This window comes from Mus caroli, unplaced genomic scaffold, assembly GCF_978045245.1.
Source record: "Mus caroli unplaced genomic scaffold, Mus_caroli_1 scaffold_2, whole genome shotgun sequence".
NCBI classification, from domain to species: domain Eukaryota; kingdom Metazoa; phylum Chordata; class Mammalia; order Rodentia; family Muridae; genus Mus; species Mus caroli.
This window is the reverse complement of record NW_028227257.1, coordinates 151,194,349-151,207,735: the sequence shown is the minus strand read 5'-3', so window position 1 is coordinate 151,207,735 and position 13,387 is coordinate 151,194,349. Positions and strand designations below refer to the sequence as shown.

The following is a 13,387-nucleotide window of genomic DNA, read 5'->3' as shown; positions in this document are numbered from 1 at the left end:
CTCCCCTACCCACCCACTCCTGCCTCACTGCCCTAGCATCCCCCTACTCTGGAGCATTGATCCTCCACAGGACCAAGGGCCTCCTCCCATTGATGCCAAGTAAGGCAGTCCTCTACTACATATGCAGCTGGAGCCATGGGTCCCTCCATGTGTACTCTTTGGTTGGTGGTTTAGTCCCTGGGAGCTCTGGAGAGTCTGGTTAGTTGATATTGTTGTTGTTCTTCCTATGGGTTACAATCCCCTTCAGATCCTTCAGTCCTTTCTCTGACTCTTCCATTGGGGTACCTGAGCTCAGTCCAATGGCTGGCTTAGAGCATCCACATCTGTATTGGTCAGGCTCTGGCAGAGCCTCTCAGGGGACAGCAATACCGGGGTCCTGTCAGCAAGCACTTCTTGGCATCAGCAATAGTGTCTGGGTTTAGTGTCTGCAAATAGGATGGTCCCTAGGTGGGGCAGTCTCTGCTCCACTCTTTGTCCCTGCCTTCCTGTAAGACTGGTCATGTCAGAACTCCTGAGGGTCAAGCTGTCTCTGGGTGTGATTAGGGTGTGGAAGGATGTAGTACAGGGTCTGCTCTGGGGCACAAATGCAAACATTAATCTTTTCTAACATGTCTCAAAGATTGCCTGAGTTCCCCTCACGGAACCCTGCAGCAGTGCTTAGAGCACGTCCCATTGGACCATGCAAGCCTGTTCTGCTCGATGAGCAGTAGTTTTCATTTTCAACTGAAAAGTGGTTACAGATAATTTTTGTACATGTATTTTTGCATCCAGTTACTTTAATAAGTTGCCCTCTGATTTTTGTATTTATTCATTCATTTGTTTGTGTTTGTTTGATGGTATCCTAGCTGCAGAATCATCTCTTCTGGTTTTCTTTTCCTTTAACACGTTTTTATTTATTTTGCATGTGTATATATGGATGGACAGGCATGCACATGCCTTGGTGTCCCTGTGGTGCTCAGGAGACACCTCTGAGGAGTTGGTTCTCTCCTTCCACCATGCAGGTTCTGGAGGGTCATCAGACTTGGTGGCAAATGCCTTTACCCGATGAACCATCACCCTTTTATCTGATGAATATCCGTACACAGTGCAGAGCCGGTCCCCACTTTAGCTGGTGGCTATTCTTTGCATACAGCACTGCCTTCCATCTCTGCTTCCCACACTCTAGACCCTATGTCTTGTTTTCATATCAGCTGCAACTTCACAACAGCATCAAGTGGCAGCCACTGCAGCTTTCATGGTGAGATCCTGGTGCTGGTACTCTTGGCAGTGTTGGTGATCACCAGCCAAGGTGTCCTGAAGCCCAGAGGCGGCAAGAAGCCCATTAATCATGCAGAGCTTCAGGCTGCCATTGCCAGCCCCACAGCAGTTCAATGCATTTCCCCAAGTGACTCACACACCTCCAAAGGGGTGACTTGTTTGTTTGCTTGCTTGTGACAGGGTTTCTCTGAGTAGCACTGGCTGTCCTAGAACTAGCCCTTTAGACCTGGCTGGGCTCGAACTCACAGAGGTCTGCTTGCCTCTGCCTCCCTGAGTGCTGGGATTAAAGGTGTATACCATGACTGCCCTGCTCACAGTGATTTATTTAGAAGATGTGTGAGAACAGTGTAGTTGCCTGATGGGTGCTATGAGGTACTTTTGAGGCATCTACCAGGCCCCCAAATCTTTTCCTCCTCTTTATGGCTGTCACGCTTTTTAAAGGTCAAGTCCCAGAGCAGCCCTGTGTCCTGCTGACTTTCTTATTCCATCTCTGTCCCTAAACGAGACTCTAGAGATATCTCTAGGGCCCCAGGGACTGTGGCTGCAGGCAGCAGGACCTGAAGGCAAGGCCAGTCTGCATGGGAGCTGGCTGCTTTATAATCCTCCCAGGTGTCCTTCTCACAGATGGGACCCCTGTGACAGCAGTCTGTCTCACAGCCAGATGGACTTGACCCCAGCACATATGAGAACAGCTGTGATTTGTTCTCTTAGGTGTCTCATACTGTCTGGGGTGGCCTGGCCTGAGAGCACTCCCCAGTCACAACAGTCTTTTCTAACTGGGGACCCAGCTAATCTTCTTGTTTGTTTTTGAGACAGTCTCATATAGACCAGACTTGCCTTCAGCTTCAGTGTAGCCAAGGGTGACCTTGAACTTCTGTTCCTTCGGCTCAAGGTTTGGGAATACAGGTATGCACTGCCACACCCCATCTGCGTGATGCTGGGAATGGGGCACAGGCCACTGAGCAGGCACTCAGGCAGCACAACTGCAACTTCTTGGCTCACCTGTTTGCAGCCCTGACTATAAGGACAGAATGAGCAGGGAGCTAGGGAGAGACAGAAGCCAAAAGTCTCAGACAGGTGTCCAATAGAACAGTAAAGAGAAGAGAGAGATGTTTGTAAAAAAAAAAAAAAAAAGTGGATCTTGGGAAATGAGGCATCCTATGTATGTACCAAAGGCCAAGTGCTCAGGCATTAGACTGCTCGGAGGAGGGCAGGCGAGAGACCTGGGACTCAACTGCACACAGATGGAAGACGGAAGGTAGTGGCAGGCAGCTCTACCACTTTTTGTTGACCGACATAGTGGTCCTGGCCTCTCCCAACATGGGCAAGGGTGTAAGACCAAGCAGGAATTCCCAGGGAGAGTGCACACTGACTGTAGCCAGATCCTGAGCTGGACTGGAGGTAGCCATGTCCTTCCACAGACTCTGAAGACAGTGAGGGCTTCAGTTTTCTGAGTTCTCCAAGAGTAACGGTGAAGGCTGACATCCCAGGAAGACTTCCAGGCCGCGTGGGCCCGTGTCCCTCAGGATCCTACCCAAGGCCTCATGGACAGGGCTTCTGAACCCACCTCCCCTTTGCCCTGTGTGAGCAACAGCTGTCTACTTCAATGGGGACCAGGGTCCACAGAAAGGGCACAGCCTAGCCTGCAAGTCCTGGGCTTCAGGGAAGGTAGAGAGCCACCACCACATAGATGACCCAGCTGGTAGACACGAAGACCCCGAAGAGCAGGCTGAAGAGTACAAGTGAGCGGGCCTTCCTTGAGGCTTCCTCTGCCTGGGCCAGGTCACCCCGGCCCAGGGCTGCTCGAGTCTGTAATGAGACAGGCCAAGGTGGGATGTGCCAAAAATGATCCCCCTCTACCGACCCCCAAGCCCCACCAGCACACTTAAAAGGTTAGGCCCAGGCCACAGGCCAGAAACTGACATTCTGAGAATGTTGGGAACCAAAGCTTGTAGAGGCACAGGAGTCATGGAAGAGGTGCCTCACGCATGAGCAATGTGCCCAAGCTTGGCTCACACCACCCAGCAGCAGCCCTCAGATCTCATTGCCCCCTCCCACCCCCCTGTGCTGGGGCTGAAAGCCCAGCAGTCTTAAATGACCTCCCTGGGCCACAGCTGATGGTAAAGCCACAAGCCACTGTCCTACCTCTGAACTGCTTGCTCCCCTCAGGTCTGACTAGTGATGACCTGGGCCTGAGACCTCCTGCTACTTCCCAGCAAGGCCAGGCTGTTACTTGTAAGCATATACATGCACACACACACACACACACACACACACACACACACACAAGCTTGCTTTCTGTCAAAATGTTAAGTCACCTTTATCAGTGAGTCCAGTGCCGGGCATATGATCAGTAAGGAGGGAATGGGGAGAAGAATGGGGAGCTAGTGAGGTAGAGGTGGAGGGAGCTATGCAAATGAGTGAATGAACAAGGAGAGGGCAGGTGAGTAGAGACCAGAAGGTGGGTAAGCAAAGAGGCAGATGAATTAATAGATGATGGGTGGGTGAAGGGTGGGTAGGTGAATGATGGAGTGATGTGTCTTAGTGGGTGGGAGGGTGGAGAGATGGATTAACAGATGCATGATAGCAAGATAAGAGTAATGGGCAGGCAGATGGTTGCCAGACAGCAGGGCAGCTGAGGCAGCCAGAATTATATGCAGACTAAAGGATGCTGAAATACAACACCTTGGGCCTCATCCATCACTTATACATTTTTTTGTTTTAGAAATTGCCATAACAGATCCCGGGTAGTGAGGTCACAGGTAAAAGGGGGGGAGGGGCAGGGGGACAGAGGAGAAAGGCCAGGCTCCATCCAACAAGGCTCATTCCTGGGTCCTGCTCGGTTGCCAGCTGCTGGCTCCTGAGTGGGACCCCTACAAGTCCCCACAGGGTCAGAGGTTGTGTCTTATGAGTGTGTCCCTCCAGGTCACCTACCTCATGGGAGTAGACAATGGCAATCATCCCCGTGAGCAGGCAACAGAACAGGGTCACCAGCACCGACTCCATCATGAAGTCCTTGGGCAGAGGCCTGTGCTCCACTTGCATGGGAGCAGGCCCGCCAGCCACGGGGCTGCCATACTGTGGGGTAGAACCAGGGAAAGCCACGCTGACCCACTTCCCCTCTGCACACCCACCCATGCTGAAGGAATCCTCTCATCGCTGCCCTGCACACAATGTAGCCCAGAACTGGCTACCAGATGTCTTATCTGCCAGGGATTGTGGAGGCTCAGAGTCTCCACTGGCAACCTATGGCTTCCTGCTTTCATTTCATCAATAGGGTGGATTTGGCTGAACTGAAACTCTGAAGATTCGCCAGCCTGAGAGGCTTCTGCTAGCGTTAAAGGCTTGAGTCACCTAGTTCTAGCACTTAAGAGTCAGAGGCAACAGGATCAGGTGTTCTCAACTACATAGTGAGTTCCGGGCCAGCCTGAGCTACATAAGACCTTGTCTTTAATTTTTTTTTTTTTTTTTTTTTTTGTTTTTTTGTTTTTTTGTTTTTGAGACAGGGTTTCTCTGTGTAGCCCTGGCTGTCCTGGAACTCACTTTGTAGACCAGGCTGGCCTCGAACTCAGAAATCCGCCTGCCTCTGCCTCCCGAGTGCTGGGATTAAAGGCGTGCGCCACCACGCCCGGCTTGTCTTTAATTTTTTAAGTTATTATTATTTTCGACCAGGCTACTGCCTCATGTCCACCCCCTTGGGGCCTTCCCCACTGGTGTCACAGAACACTTCTCAGAACACTGGCCACCCCGCAGCCTGTGTCATGCCCAGTATCCTTCCTTCCTGGTCCTTGAGAACCCTGTACCTTATCTCCTCCTCCTGTTATGGAGCCTTGTGCTCACCGTGGGGAACGGGAAAGAGGCTCCACCAGGGGGTGGGAAGAGCGGGCCGGTGGGTGGCGGGTAGAGGGCGGCGGGCCCCGGCGCCGGCTGGAACAGCACAGGCACCTGCGGGAAGGGCGGGTAGAGCAGCGCCACTGCCTTGGGGTCCGGCGGCGCGTAGGGTGGAGGCTCGCCCACGAAGCCTATGGGCGGCACAGGACCGCCAGTGGCCTTAGGCCCGGGCCCCGCCTCGCCGGACACAGACGCGGGTTCTGGGTCCCCCAGGGCCGGCTCGCTGCCTTCTGCGGCCTCGGTCCGATCCTCCTCTCGCCCCGCGTCTTCTTCTTCCAGCAGCTGCGGGCGGCGTGGGAGCTGCGGGAGTGATGGCTGCGCGGTGCTGCGCTGGTCCTCGGAGGCTTGGGGGTCCTCCCGGCCTGCGGAGCTGTCGCCCCCCTTGGCGTCGGAACCTAGGGAGAAAGGCAGCGCTGGGAGTCAGGGTCGGAGAGATGGATTCGTTGGTGCTGTGCCTTCTGCGTAACCATGAAAACCTGAGTTCAATCCCAGAACCTGCATAAATATCATGGCAGAAGTTTGCCATCCCAGGAGTGGAGACAGGTGGGTCCCCGGGATTCACTGGCCAGCTACCTTAACCTAATGAGAGACTCAAAAAACACTGTAGGCAGCTCCAGAAGAGTAAGTTCTAAGGCTGACCTATGGCCTCCCCTCTCGGGAAGAAAATTAAGGACAAAAAAAAAAAAAGTTCACAATGGAAAAATTTATGCTGTGGACTTTAACTACACTTTTAAAAAAATTATGCATTTTATGTGCATGAGTTTATCATGCACATCAAATACATGCAGTGCCTATGGGGGCCAGAAGAGGGCAACAGATTTTGTGATGGTTGTGAGCTGCCATGTGCATGTTGAGAATTGAACCCAGGTCCTCTGCAAGAGCAGCCAGTGCACTTAACCCTTGAGCCATCTCTCCAGCCCTGGCCACCCTTTTTTTTTTTTTTTTAAAGATTTATTTATTTTTATTATATGTAAGTACACTGTAGCTGTCTTCAGACACTCCAGAAGAGGGAGTCAGATCTCATTACAGATGGTTGTGAGCCACCATGTGGTTGCTGGGATTTGAACTTCAGACCTTCAGAAGAGCAGTCGGCCATCTCACCAGCCCTCCTGGCCACCCTTTTTAAAAAGCTTGCCTCTCCAGCTGATTATACAAAAGTCACCTGAGCCACTGAAAGTGAGAACAGGGGGTAGATTCCTCACCCCAGCTCCCTCCCAGTCCTGAGCCCCAGACTCGGCCACAGGAGAGATGTGGGGCAGAACTGGGATAGTCCAGTCTGTCCTGCTGAGCCCAGGATAAAGGAAAGGTCTTGCAGGAAGAGGGGAGATTCTGAATTCCATGAGCACTGCATGTGAGCTGGGCCATCACCTGATTCCTTTGCCCTTGACTGTCTCTGGTCCTGGAGGAGCCTATGTCCTGAACAATCAGGGATGCTTTGAAGCTCTAGAATCAACACCCCACCCACCCACCCCACCCAGTACTGGATGCAGCCCTGAGCACCAGGCTCAGGGAGCAGACCCACACAAACACAGGAGGCTGAGAAAGGAGCCAACCATGGGAAGCCATATAGAGGTAAACCAGCTGCGATTGAGAGCCAGAACCGAGCAGGCTGAATAAGGATGGAACATCACCCCAGCCAAGGAATTACAACAGGGTTGAGAAACAACATTAACAGCCTGGCATCCAAGGCACAACCCTGAATAATCTGCAATGTGAAGAATTAGGACTGTGAGAGCATTCTTAAAGAGAAAAGAGCAAAAAACCCTGCAATCCCAGCACTGGGGAAACTGAGGCAGAAGGATTGCTGTAAGTTCAAGACCAGTCCAGGCTACAGCTTGAGACCTTATCTCAAAAGCAAGAAGAAAGGCCAGCTGGAGGGCTTGGCACAGTAAAGGTGCATGCTGCTGGGTCTGCTGACCTGAGTTCAATCCCCAGGACCCACACAGTAGAAGGAGAGAAAAGACCCTGCAAGTTGTCATCTGACCTCCACTGTGCACCACGGCATTCCAGTGTTTGCACAAGAACACCTGGATACACACACACACCGAGAGGAGGAGGAGGAGAAAGACCAACAAAAATAAAGCCAGGTGGTGACAGCGGTGGTGCATGCCTTTAATCCCAGTACTAGGAGGCAGAAGCAGGCAGATCTCTGTGAATTCAAGGTCAGCCTGATCTACAGAGCAAGCTCAGGACAGCCAGGCAGCGATGCATAGAGAAACTCTTATCTCAAAAAACAAAAACAAAACAAACAAAACTAACACCTGCCAGCTCTGATACTCAGACACCGGAATTGTAAGAAAAGCATCCACTATAACTACGTTCCACAAGATAAAAAGAAGCACACTTTAAATAAATTCAGCAGATAAAAGGAAAATAACCAAGTCACAGTTTAAAACTAAAATTTAAAATATCTGAATCTATTTCTTGATTTATTGAGACAAGTGTTTACTATGTAGCTGTAACTCACTAGGTAAAAGGGTGTGTGTGTGTGTGTGTCCTGTGATGAGGGCCTGAGGAGTGTCTGATATTTAAAACGAGATCACAACACATTTTAACTATGTTTCCTTTGATGTGTTTGAACAATAACTCAGAGTTAAAACACTAAAGAGAACTGTTAAAGGCTGGGATATAGTTTAGTGGTAAGAGCTTGCCTGGCATTCGTGGGATCCTGGGTTCAATCCTCAATATAGAAGAGGGTGGGGGGGAGGGGAGGGATGGAAGAGGGAGAAGGGAAGGTTTTTAAAAATCACATCCACAGTCCAGCAGTGGTGGCGCACACCTTTAGTCCCAGCACTTGGGAGGCAGAGGCAGGTGGATTTCTGAGTTCGAGGCCAGCCTGGTGTACAGAGTGAGTTCCAGGACATCCAGGGTTACAGGGCTACACAGAAAAACCCTGTCTCAAAAAGCTAAAAAAAAAAAAAAAAAAAATCACCTCCACAGGGCTGCCAGGCCTCAGAATGACTGTGCGAAAGAGTATTTGTTAAACACACATGAGGTTCAGATCCACAGCTGTGAACCAGACACCTCAGTGCTGTGGAGGATGGAGACAGGAGGATGGTTTCACATTTTTTGAGCCCTGGGCTGAGTGAGAAACCCCTCACAAGGGAATAAGGTAGAAAATGCTAAACACGCCTGGAGTTCCCCTCTGGCCTTCTCTGCCACATTTACATATACAGAGAAAGACACACACACACACACACACACACACACACACATCACTGGCTCATTGGAGCGCCTCTCCTCTCTTGTGGAGAAATCCTTCCACCACCACTGCCTATAGATACAGGCAGACCACTGTATAGATAACAGCAATCGCAGTGTTAGGGGTTGAGCAAGTGCCCAGTCCTGGACTCAGGGCTTACTCCTTACTTAGTTAGACCAAAGAACCAGGGTCGACAACTTAGAGCCACCAGGGAAGGAGCCCGTCCTTCCAGAATGCTGTCACATTAATGCCAAGCCCCTGCCCCAGTTATCATAACAAAAACCGCAGTTTCCCTGGATCCTGCCTGCGCAAATACCGAACCTGATGGCACCGAGATAGGGGCCTGCGAGTAAATAAATACTCTGGCTACGCTGGGCTTCTCGAGTTCTCAACACCCGAGCCTGAGGCGATACGCCAGCTGAGACAGGGCGGGGGAGGGGGCTGCTCCAAGGCCTGGGGTGTTCTAGAAGGGGATGAGACAGAGGGGAATTCTACTACTAGTCACCCCAGCATCTTCTGCGGCGGGTGCAGGGAGTGTGAGGGGCACCCAGGGCTACTCTGCACTCTGCACAGGTCCTGGCCCCCTGAGCCTGGGAGTCTCTAGAGACAACGTTTTTTGCCTCACCCCCACCGGCGGGGACGCTGGTCGGATGTGTGGCTTTAATGGGGCCCTACCATGGAGCATCCGCGCCAACCCACCCAGCCCACAGTCTCTGATCCAGGCTGAGACGTCTCTTCCAACCTCTGCCTCCTTGTTGGGTCGCCCTGCTTGGGGGACCTCAGCCTGGTCGGGAAGGGGTTGGCAGTGGGGATGGTTAGCAAAGCCAACAGACACTGGACGCAGCAAGGAGATTCCGGAAGGGAAATGCAGAGCCACCTGCTGCTGCCAGGACACCTGCTGTCCACCTGGGGCCCCGTCCTTCCCCAGCTGTCCCGCAGCGATGCAAGAAAGGGCGGGAGCTTCTGAGTTATCCCCTGCAGCCTCTTGGTGCCCCCCGGACTGTGGGTGCGAGTGTCCCCCGGCCCCAGTATTACCTAGCTCTTGTCCGCACCCTCAGTCTCTGCTCTGTGTTCCCTGTACCCCGCGCCCCTCACCTGCCTCCATGGCCGGATCAACGTGGGTGCGCACAGGCTGTGCTGCTCAGGACCTGGAGCCTGGGTCCGCCCCAAGCCGGTGGACGGCACCGGCTCGGGTTTCCTGGTGCCCGCCGGGCGGCAGGTTAATAATTGGCCGCCTTGTTTGTCCACGGCTGAGTCAACACCTCGTTCCCTCGCGCCCTGGCGCTCGCACCCACCCTAAGTCCTCTTGGCTTGGAATAGTTAGAGCTGCAGCAGACCCTCGCCAAAGACAGGGTCCCCTCTGTGGAGCCTTGATCGATCCCTTTGCGGATTCGCCCGGCCTGGGTGTTGAGGAGGGGAGCCATCAAGAGAATGGAATAGGCAGGAAGCACAGGCAATTCCCACGGGGATGGGTAGAGCCAGGAGAGAGACCACAGGGAGGGGTGGCCTACCTGGGAAGAGAAACAGAATGTACCTGTGACCCAAAGGCGGGAGAGTGTAACTAGGTGGTTTTTTCCATCAGCTTCTCACCCCCTGCTCCAGAGAAACCAGGAGTGTAAAACTGAGACTTAAAACACCCGCCCCCCACCCTCCCAGCCCAGCCCCATCGCTGAGATTCACCAGGCCAAAGAATCTACCTAAAATTCCACACTCACAAGGCAGATGTGCTTGGCCACCCTTTGTATATTCCCAGCTGAATTCCCAGACAAGGAGGAAGATGCCTAGGAAATGAACTGAGGAGGGACCAGCCTTGGTCAGGGCTGAGTTTCAAGTTGGCTTTCACCAGGTTTGAAGCTTGGGGCCCAGGAGGCAGAGACGAGGGATGAGGAGAGGTGGCTTCCAGCGTTTACAAAGAACGACACTCTGACTCAGCAGAGCCTCTGGATAGGCAAGTGAACTCTCCCCACCAGCGGGGTGTGTGGTTCAAGAGTAGCTCATTCGTGTCATCCTGAAGCCCCCAAACTAAAGGAAGGGAAGCCCCTCCGAAGCCCCTAAGTTAAAGGGAGGGGCTGGAGAGATGACTCAGAAGTTAAGAGGGCTTGCTGCACTTACAGAGGACCTTGAGTTTGGTTCCCAGCACTCATAATGGACTGTAAGTTCAGATCCAGGGCTCTGGCGCCCTCTTTTGTCCTCTAAAGACACTGCACTCACGTGCTCATACACAACTACAAAGTCTTACTTTTCTATTGCTATGAAGAGACACCATGACAGAAGCAACTTATAGAAGAATCTATTGGTCTGATGTTTACAGGAAACAGAGACCACCAGAACTACAAGACAAAAGAATGAAGCTTTAATGCCAGGCTGTCTCTGAGGGGAGGAACAGCAGCCCCGACAAAAGGGAGGCTAGGTTTTTATAGGATGCTTAACTTGACCTAGAGATCATTACAGGGAAAGGAGATTGCCGAAAACAAAGAAACCATCATAAACATTAGATTTTACCAGGGAACCTCTAGTCATTAAGATCGCAGAATGTGTTCTAGGCAGTGATGGCCCGTGCCTTTAACCCCAACACATCAAAGGCACAGGCAAGTGGATCTCTCTGTACCTCCTGGCCCGGTGATGAATTCTCACCTCAGACACTGAAAGCCACTGATTAAGCAACCTCACAGGAGATTGCAGTGCAGCCAGCCACCACTCAGAACCACAGGCTGTTGCACTACACCTTGAAGTTTTGGAGTGACGTGTTTCTAATAGTAGGCAGCTAGATCCCACATCTGGAGTTCTGCCACTGAGTGGAAGCATACAAAAGGCACTGGAAGAGAAGATTGCAGGTTAAGGCAAAGAGATGGCTCAGGAGGAGCTGTCACAGTTAGGAGCATGTACTCCCATGGGACTGGTGTTCGGTTCCCAGCACCCACACCAAGCCACTCACTAAAGGCACGTGCCATCGCCTCCCAGCTAACCTGTTGCAGTAAATCTCCCAAATATGCTCGGGCAATGAAAACACAATACAGTTAATATGATTACATACTGTGCGCCTAGATTGAGCAGATCTACCACTACACTACCATCTCCCACCCTTGGAACTTGCGATTTCTCCAGGCCATGTGCTTCTGCTCCGCTTTTCTTTTTCCTCCTCCTCCCCTGCCACCTCTCCCTCTTCCAATTATCTCTTCTCTTCCCCCCCCCCCGCCGCTTTAGCTCCACCTTCCCTTTTATCTGCCCAATCCTAACCTAGCTTTTTGTTTGTTTTTTTAAGATGTATTTATTTATGATATGTTTGAGTACCCTGTAGCTGTCTTCAGACTCACCAGAAGAGGGCATCAGATCACATTATAGATAACTATGAGCCACCAGATACTTGCTGGGAACTGAACTCAAGACTTCTAGAAGAACAGTCAGTGCTCTTAACCACTGAGCCCATCTCTCCAGCCCTAACCTTGCTCTTTTTAATAGCAACTAGTCATGGTTTTTTAAAGGTTTTTTTTTTTGTTTTTTTTTTTCGAGACAGGGTTTCTCTGTGTAGCCCTGGCTATCCTGGAACTCACTCTGTAGACCAGGCTGGCCTCGAACTCAGAAATCTGCCTGCCTCTGCCTCCCAAGTGCTTTAAAGGTTTTTTAAAAAATTTATATGTATGAATGTTAGTCTTCTGCGAGAGCAGCCAATGGCCATAAGCTATCTCTCTCCAACTCACATCTCTAAAAAAAAAAAATGTAAAAATATTTAAATGGGTGAAATTATGAGGGTGATGTCATGGCCTCTGTCTACTATGAGCATGGTGGATCCTCATATGTGATTGTTTTGAAGGGCAACATAAAAAAGGAAAGCTACTCCTGTCTCCACTGCCTGTCAGCATGGCTGTCTGCTGCCTCTCATCCGTAGTACACTAGGACTTAAAGTAGACAGGCCTGCAGGCAGTGGTACACACCTTTAGTCTCAGCACTTGGGAGGCAGAGACAGGTGGATCTCTAGTTTGCCTGGTCTACAGAGGGAGTTCCAGGACAGCCAGGGCTACACAGAGAAACAATGTCTCAAAAAATGGAGGTGGAGCTGGCGCCACCCTCAGAGCATTGCTTCATCTGACCAGTTTGAAATGGAGGCCTACTTCTTAAAGAAAAATATCATGTGGTTGTTTAAAACTGTAGTGCGGCACTGGAGAGATGGCTCAGTGGTTAAGAGCACTGACTGCTTTTCCAGAGGACCTGAGTTCAATTCCCAGCAACCACATGGTGGCTCACAGCCATCTGTAATGAGATCTGATGCCCTCTTCTGGTCTGAAGAGAGCAATGATGTACTCATATACCTAAGATAAATAAATACATCTTTAAAAATAAATAAATAAAAATAAAAATGTAGCCGGGCAGTGGTGGTGCACGCCTTTAATCCCAGCACTCGGGAGGCAGAGGCCAGCCTGGTCTACAGAGTGAGTTCCAGGACAGCCAGGGCTACACAGAGAAACCCTGTCTCAAAACAAAACAAAACAAAAATGTAGTGCATCAAAATTCAAAAGTAAGGCTGAACATGGTGGCCCATGCCTTTACTCCTGGCATTCCAGAGGCAAAGACAGGTATCTCTCAGTGAGTTCAAGGTAAACCAGGTCTACAGAGTGAGTTCCAGAGTTATATAGATAGACTCTGTCAAAATATATATAAATAAATAAAAATAAAATAAATCTTAAAATAAATTCAAAAGTAAAAACTCCTGACAACCTATTGTTGTTGTAAATGCTATTACTTAACTCTTTCTTAATGTGACCCAGTCAGTCCCCCAATAATCGAGACTCAGTCCTATCAATTTTTTTTAATTTTTTTATTTTCCTAAATTTTCCTCATTTACATTTCCAGTGCTATCCCAAAAGTCCCCCATACCCTCCCCCCTCAAAATTTTTATTTATTTTTTTTTTTTTATTTTTTTTTTTTTGAGACACGGTCCTATCAATTTATTTAATCAGCTTAGCACAATTACTGGGCGATTATCCTTAATCTATTTTTCTGTATGCTAGACTAGCTAATACCCAGCTGTGCTTCTTAAGG

The 13,387-nt window shown here is 50.5% G+C and overlaps 1 protein-coding gene across 1 annotated transcript; it reads right to left on the bottom strand.

Moving 5' to 3' along the window:
- Window positions 1-27: 27 nt before the first annotated feature.
- Prrt1b (proline rich transmembrane protein 1B) lies at window positions 28-9,499 on the bottom strand. Its single transcript, XM_021156659.3, has 4 exons — window positions 9,446-9,499; window positions 5,098-5,543; window positions 4,192-4,335; window positions 28-3,066 (listed from the first exon to the last, which is right to left on the bottom strand). Exons 1-4 carry the CDS (start codon window positions 9,453-9,455, stop codon window positions 2,917-2,919), a joined length of 750 nt encoding a protein of 249 aa, XP_021012318.1. The 5' UTR covers window positions 9,456-9,499; the 3' UTR covers window positions 28-2,916.
- Between the last annotated feature and the right edge of the window lie 3,888 nt (window positions 9,500-13,387).

Excerpts from the sequence above, each read along its gene's own strand:
- Prrt1b (XM_021156659.3), bottom strand. Across the intron at positions 4,336-5,097 it reads CCTCTTTCCCGTTCCCCACG|TATGGCAGCCCCGTGGCTGG; the intron begins GTGAGCACAAGG and ends TCTACCCCACAG. Across the intron at positions 3,067-4,191 it reads CCATTGTCTACTCCCATGAG|ACTCGAGCAGCCCTGGGCCG; the intron begins GTAGGTGACCTG and ends GTCTCATTACAG.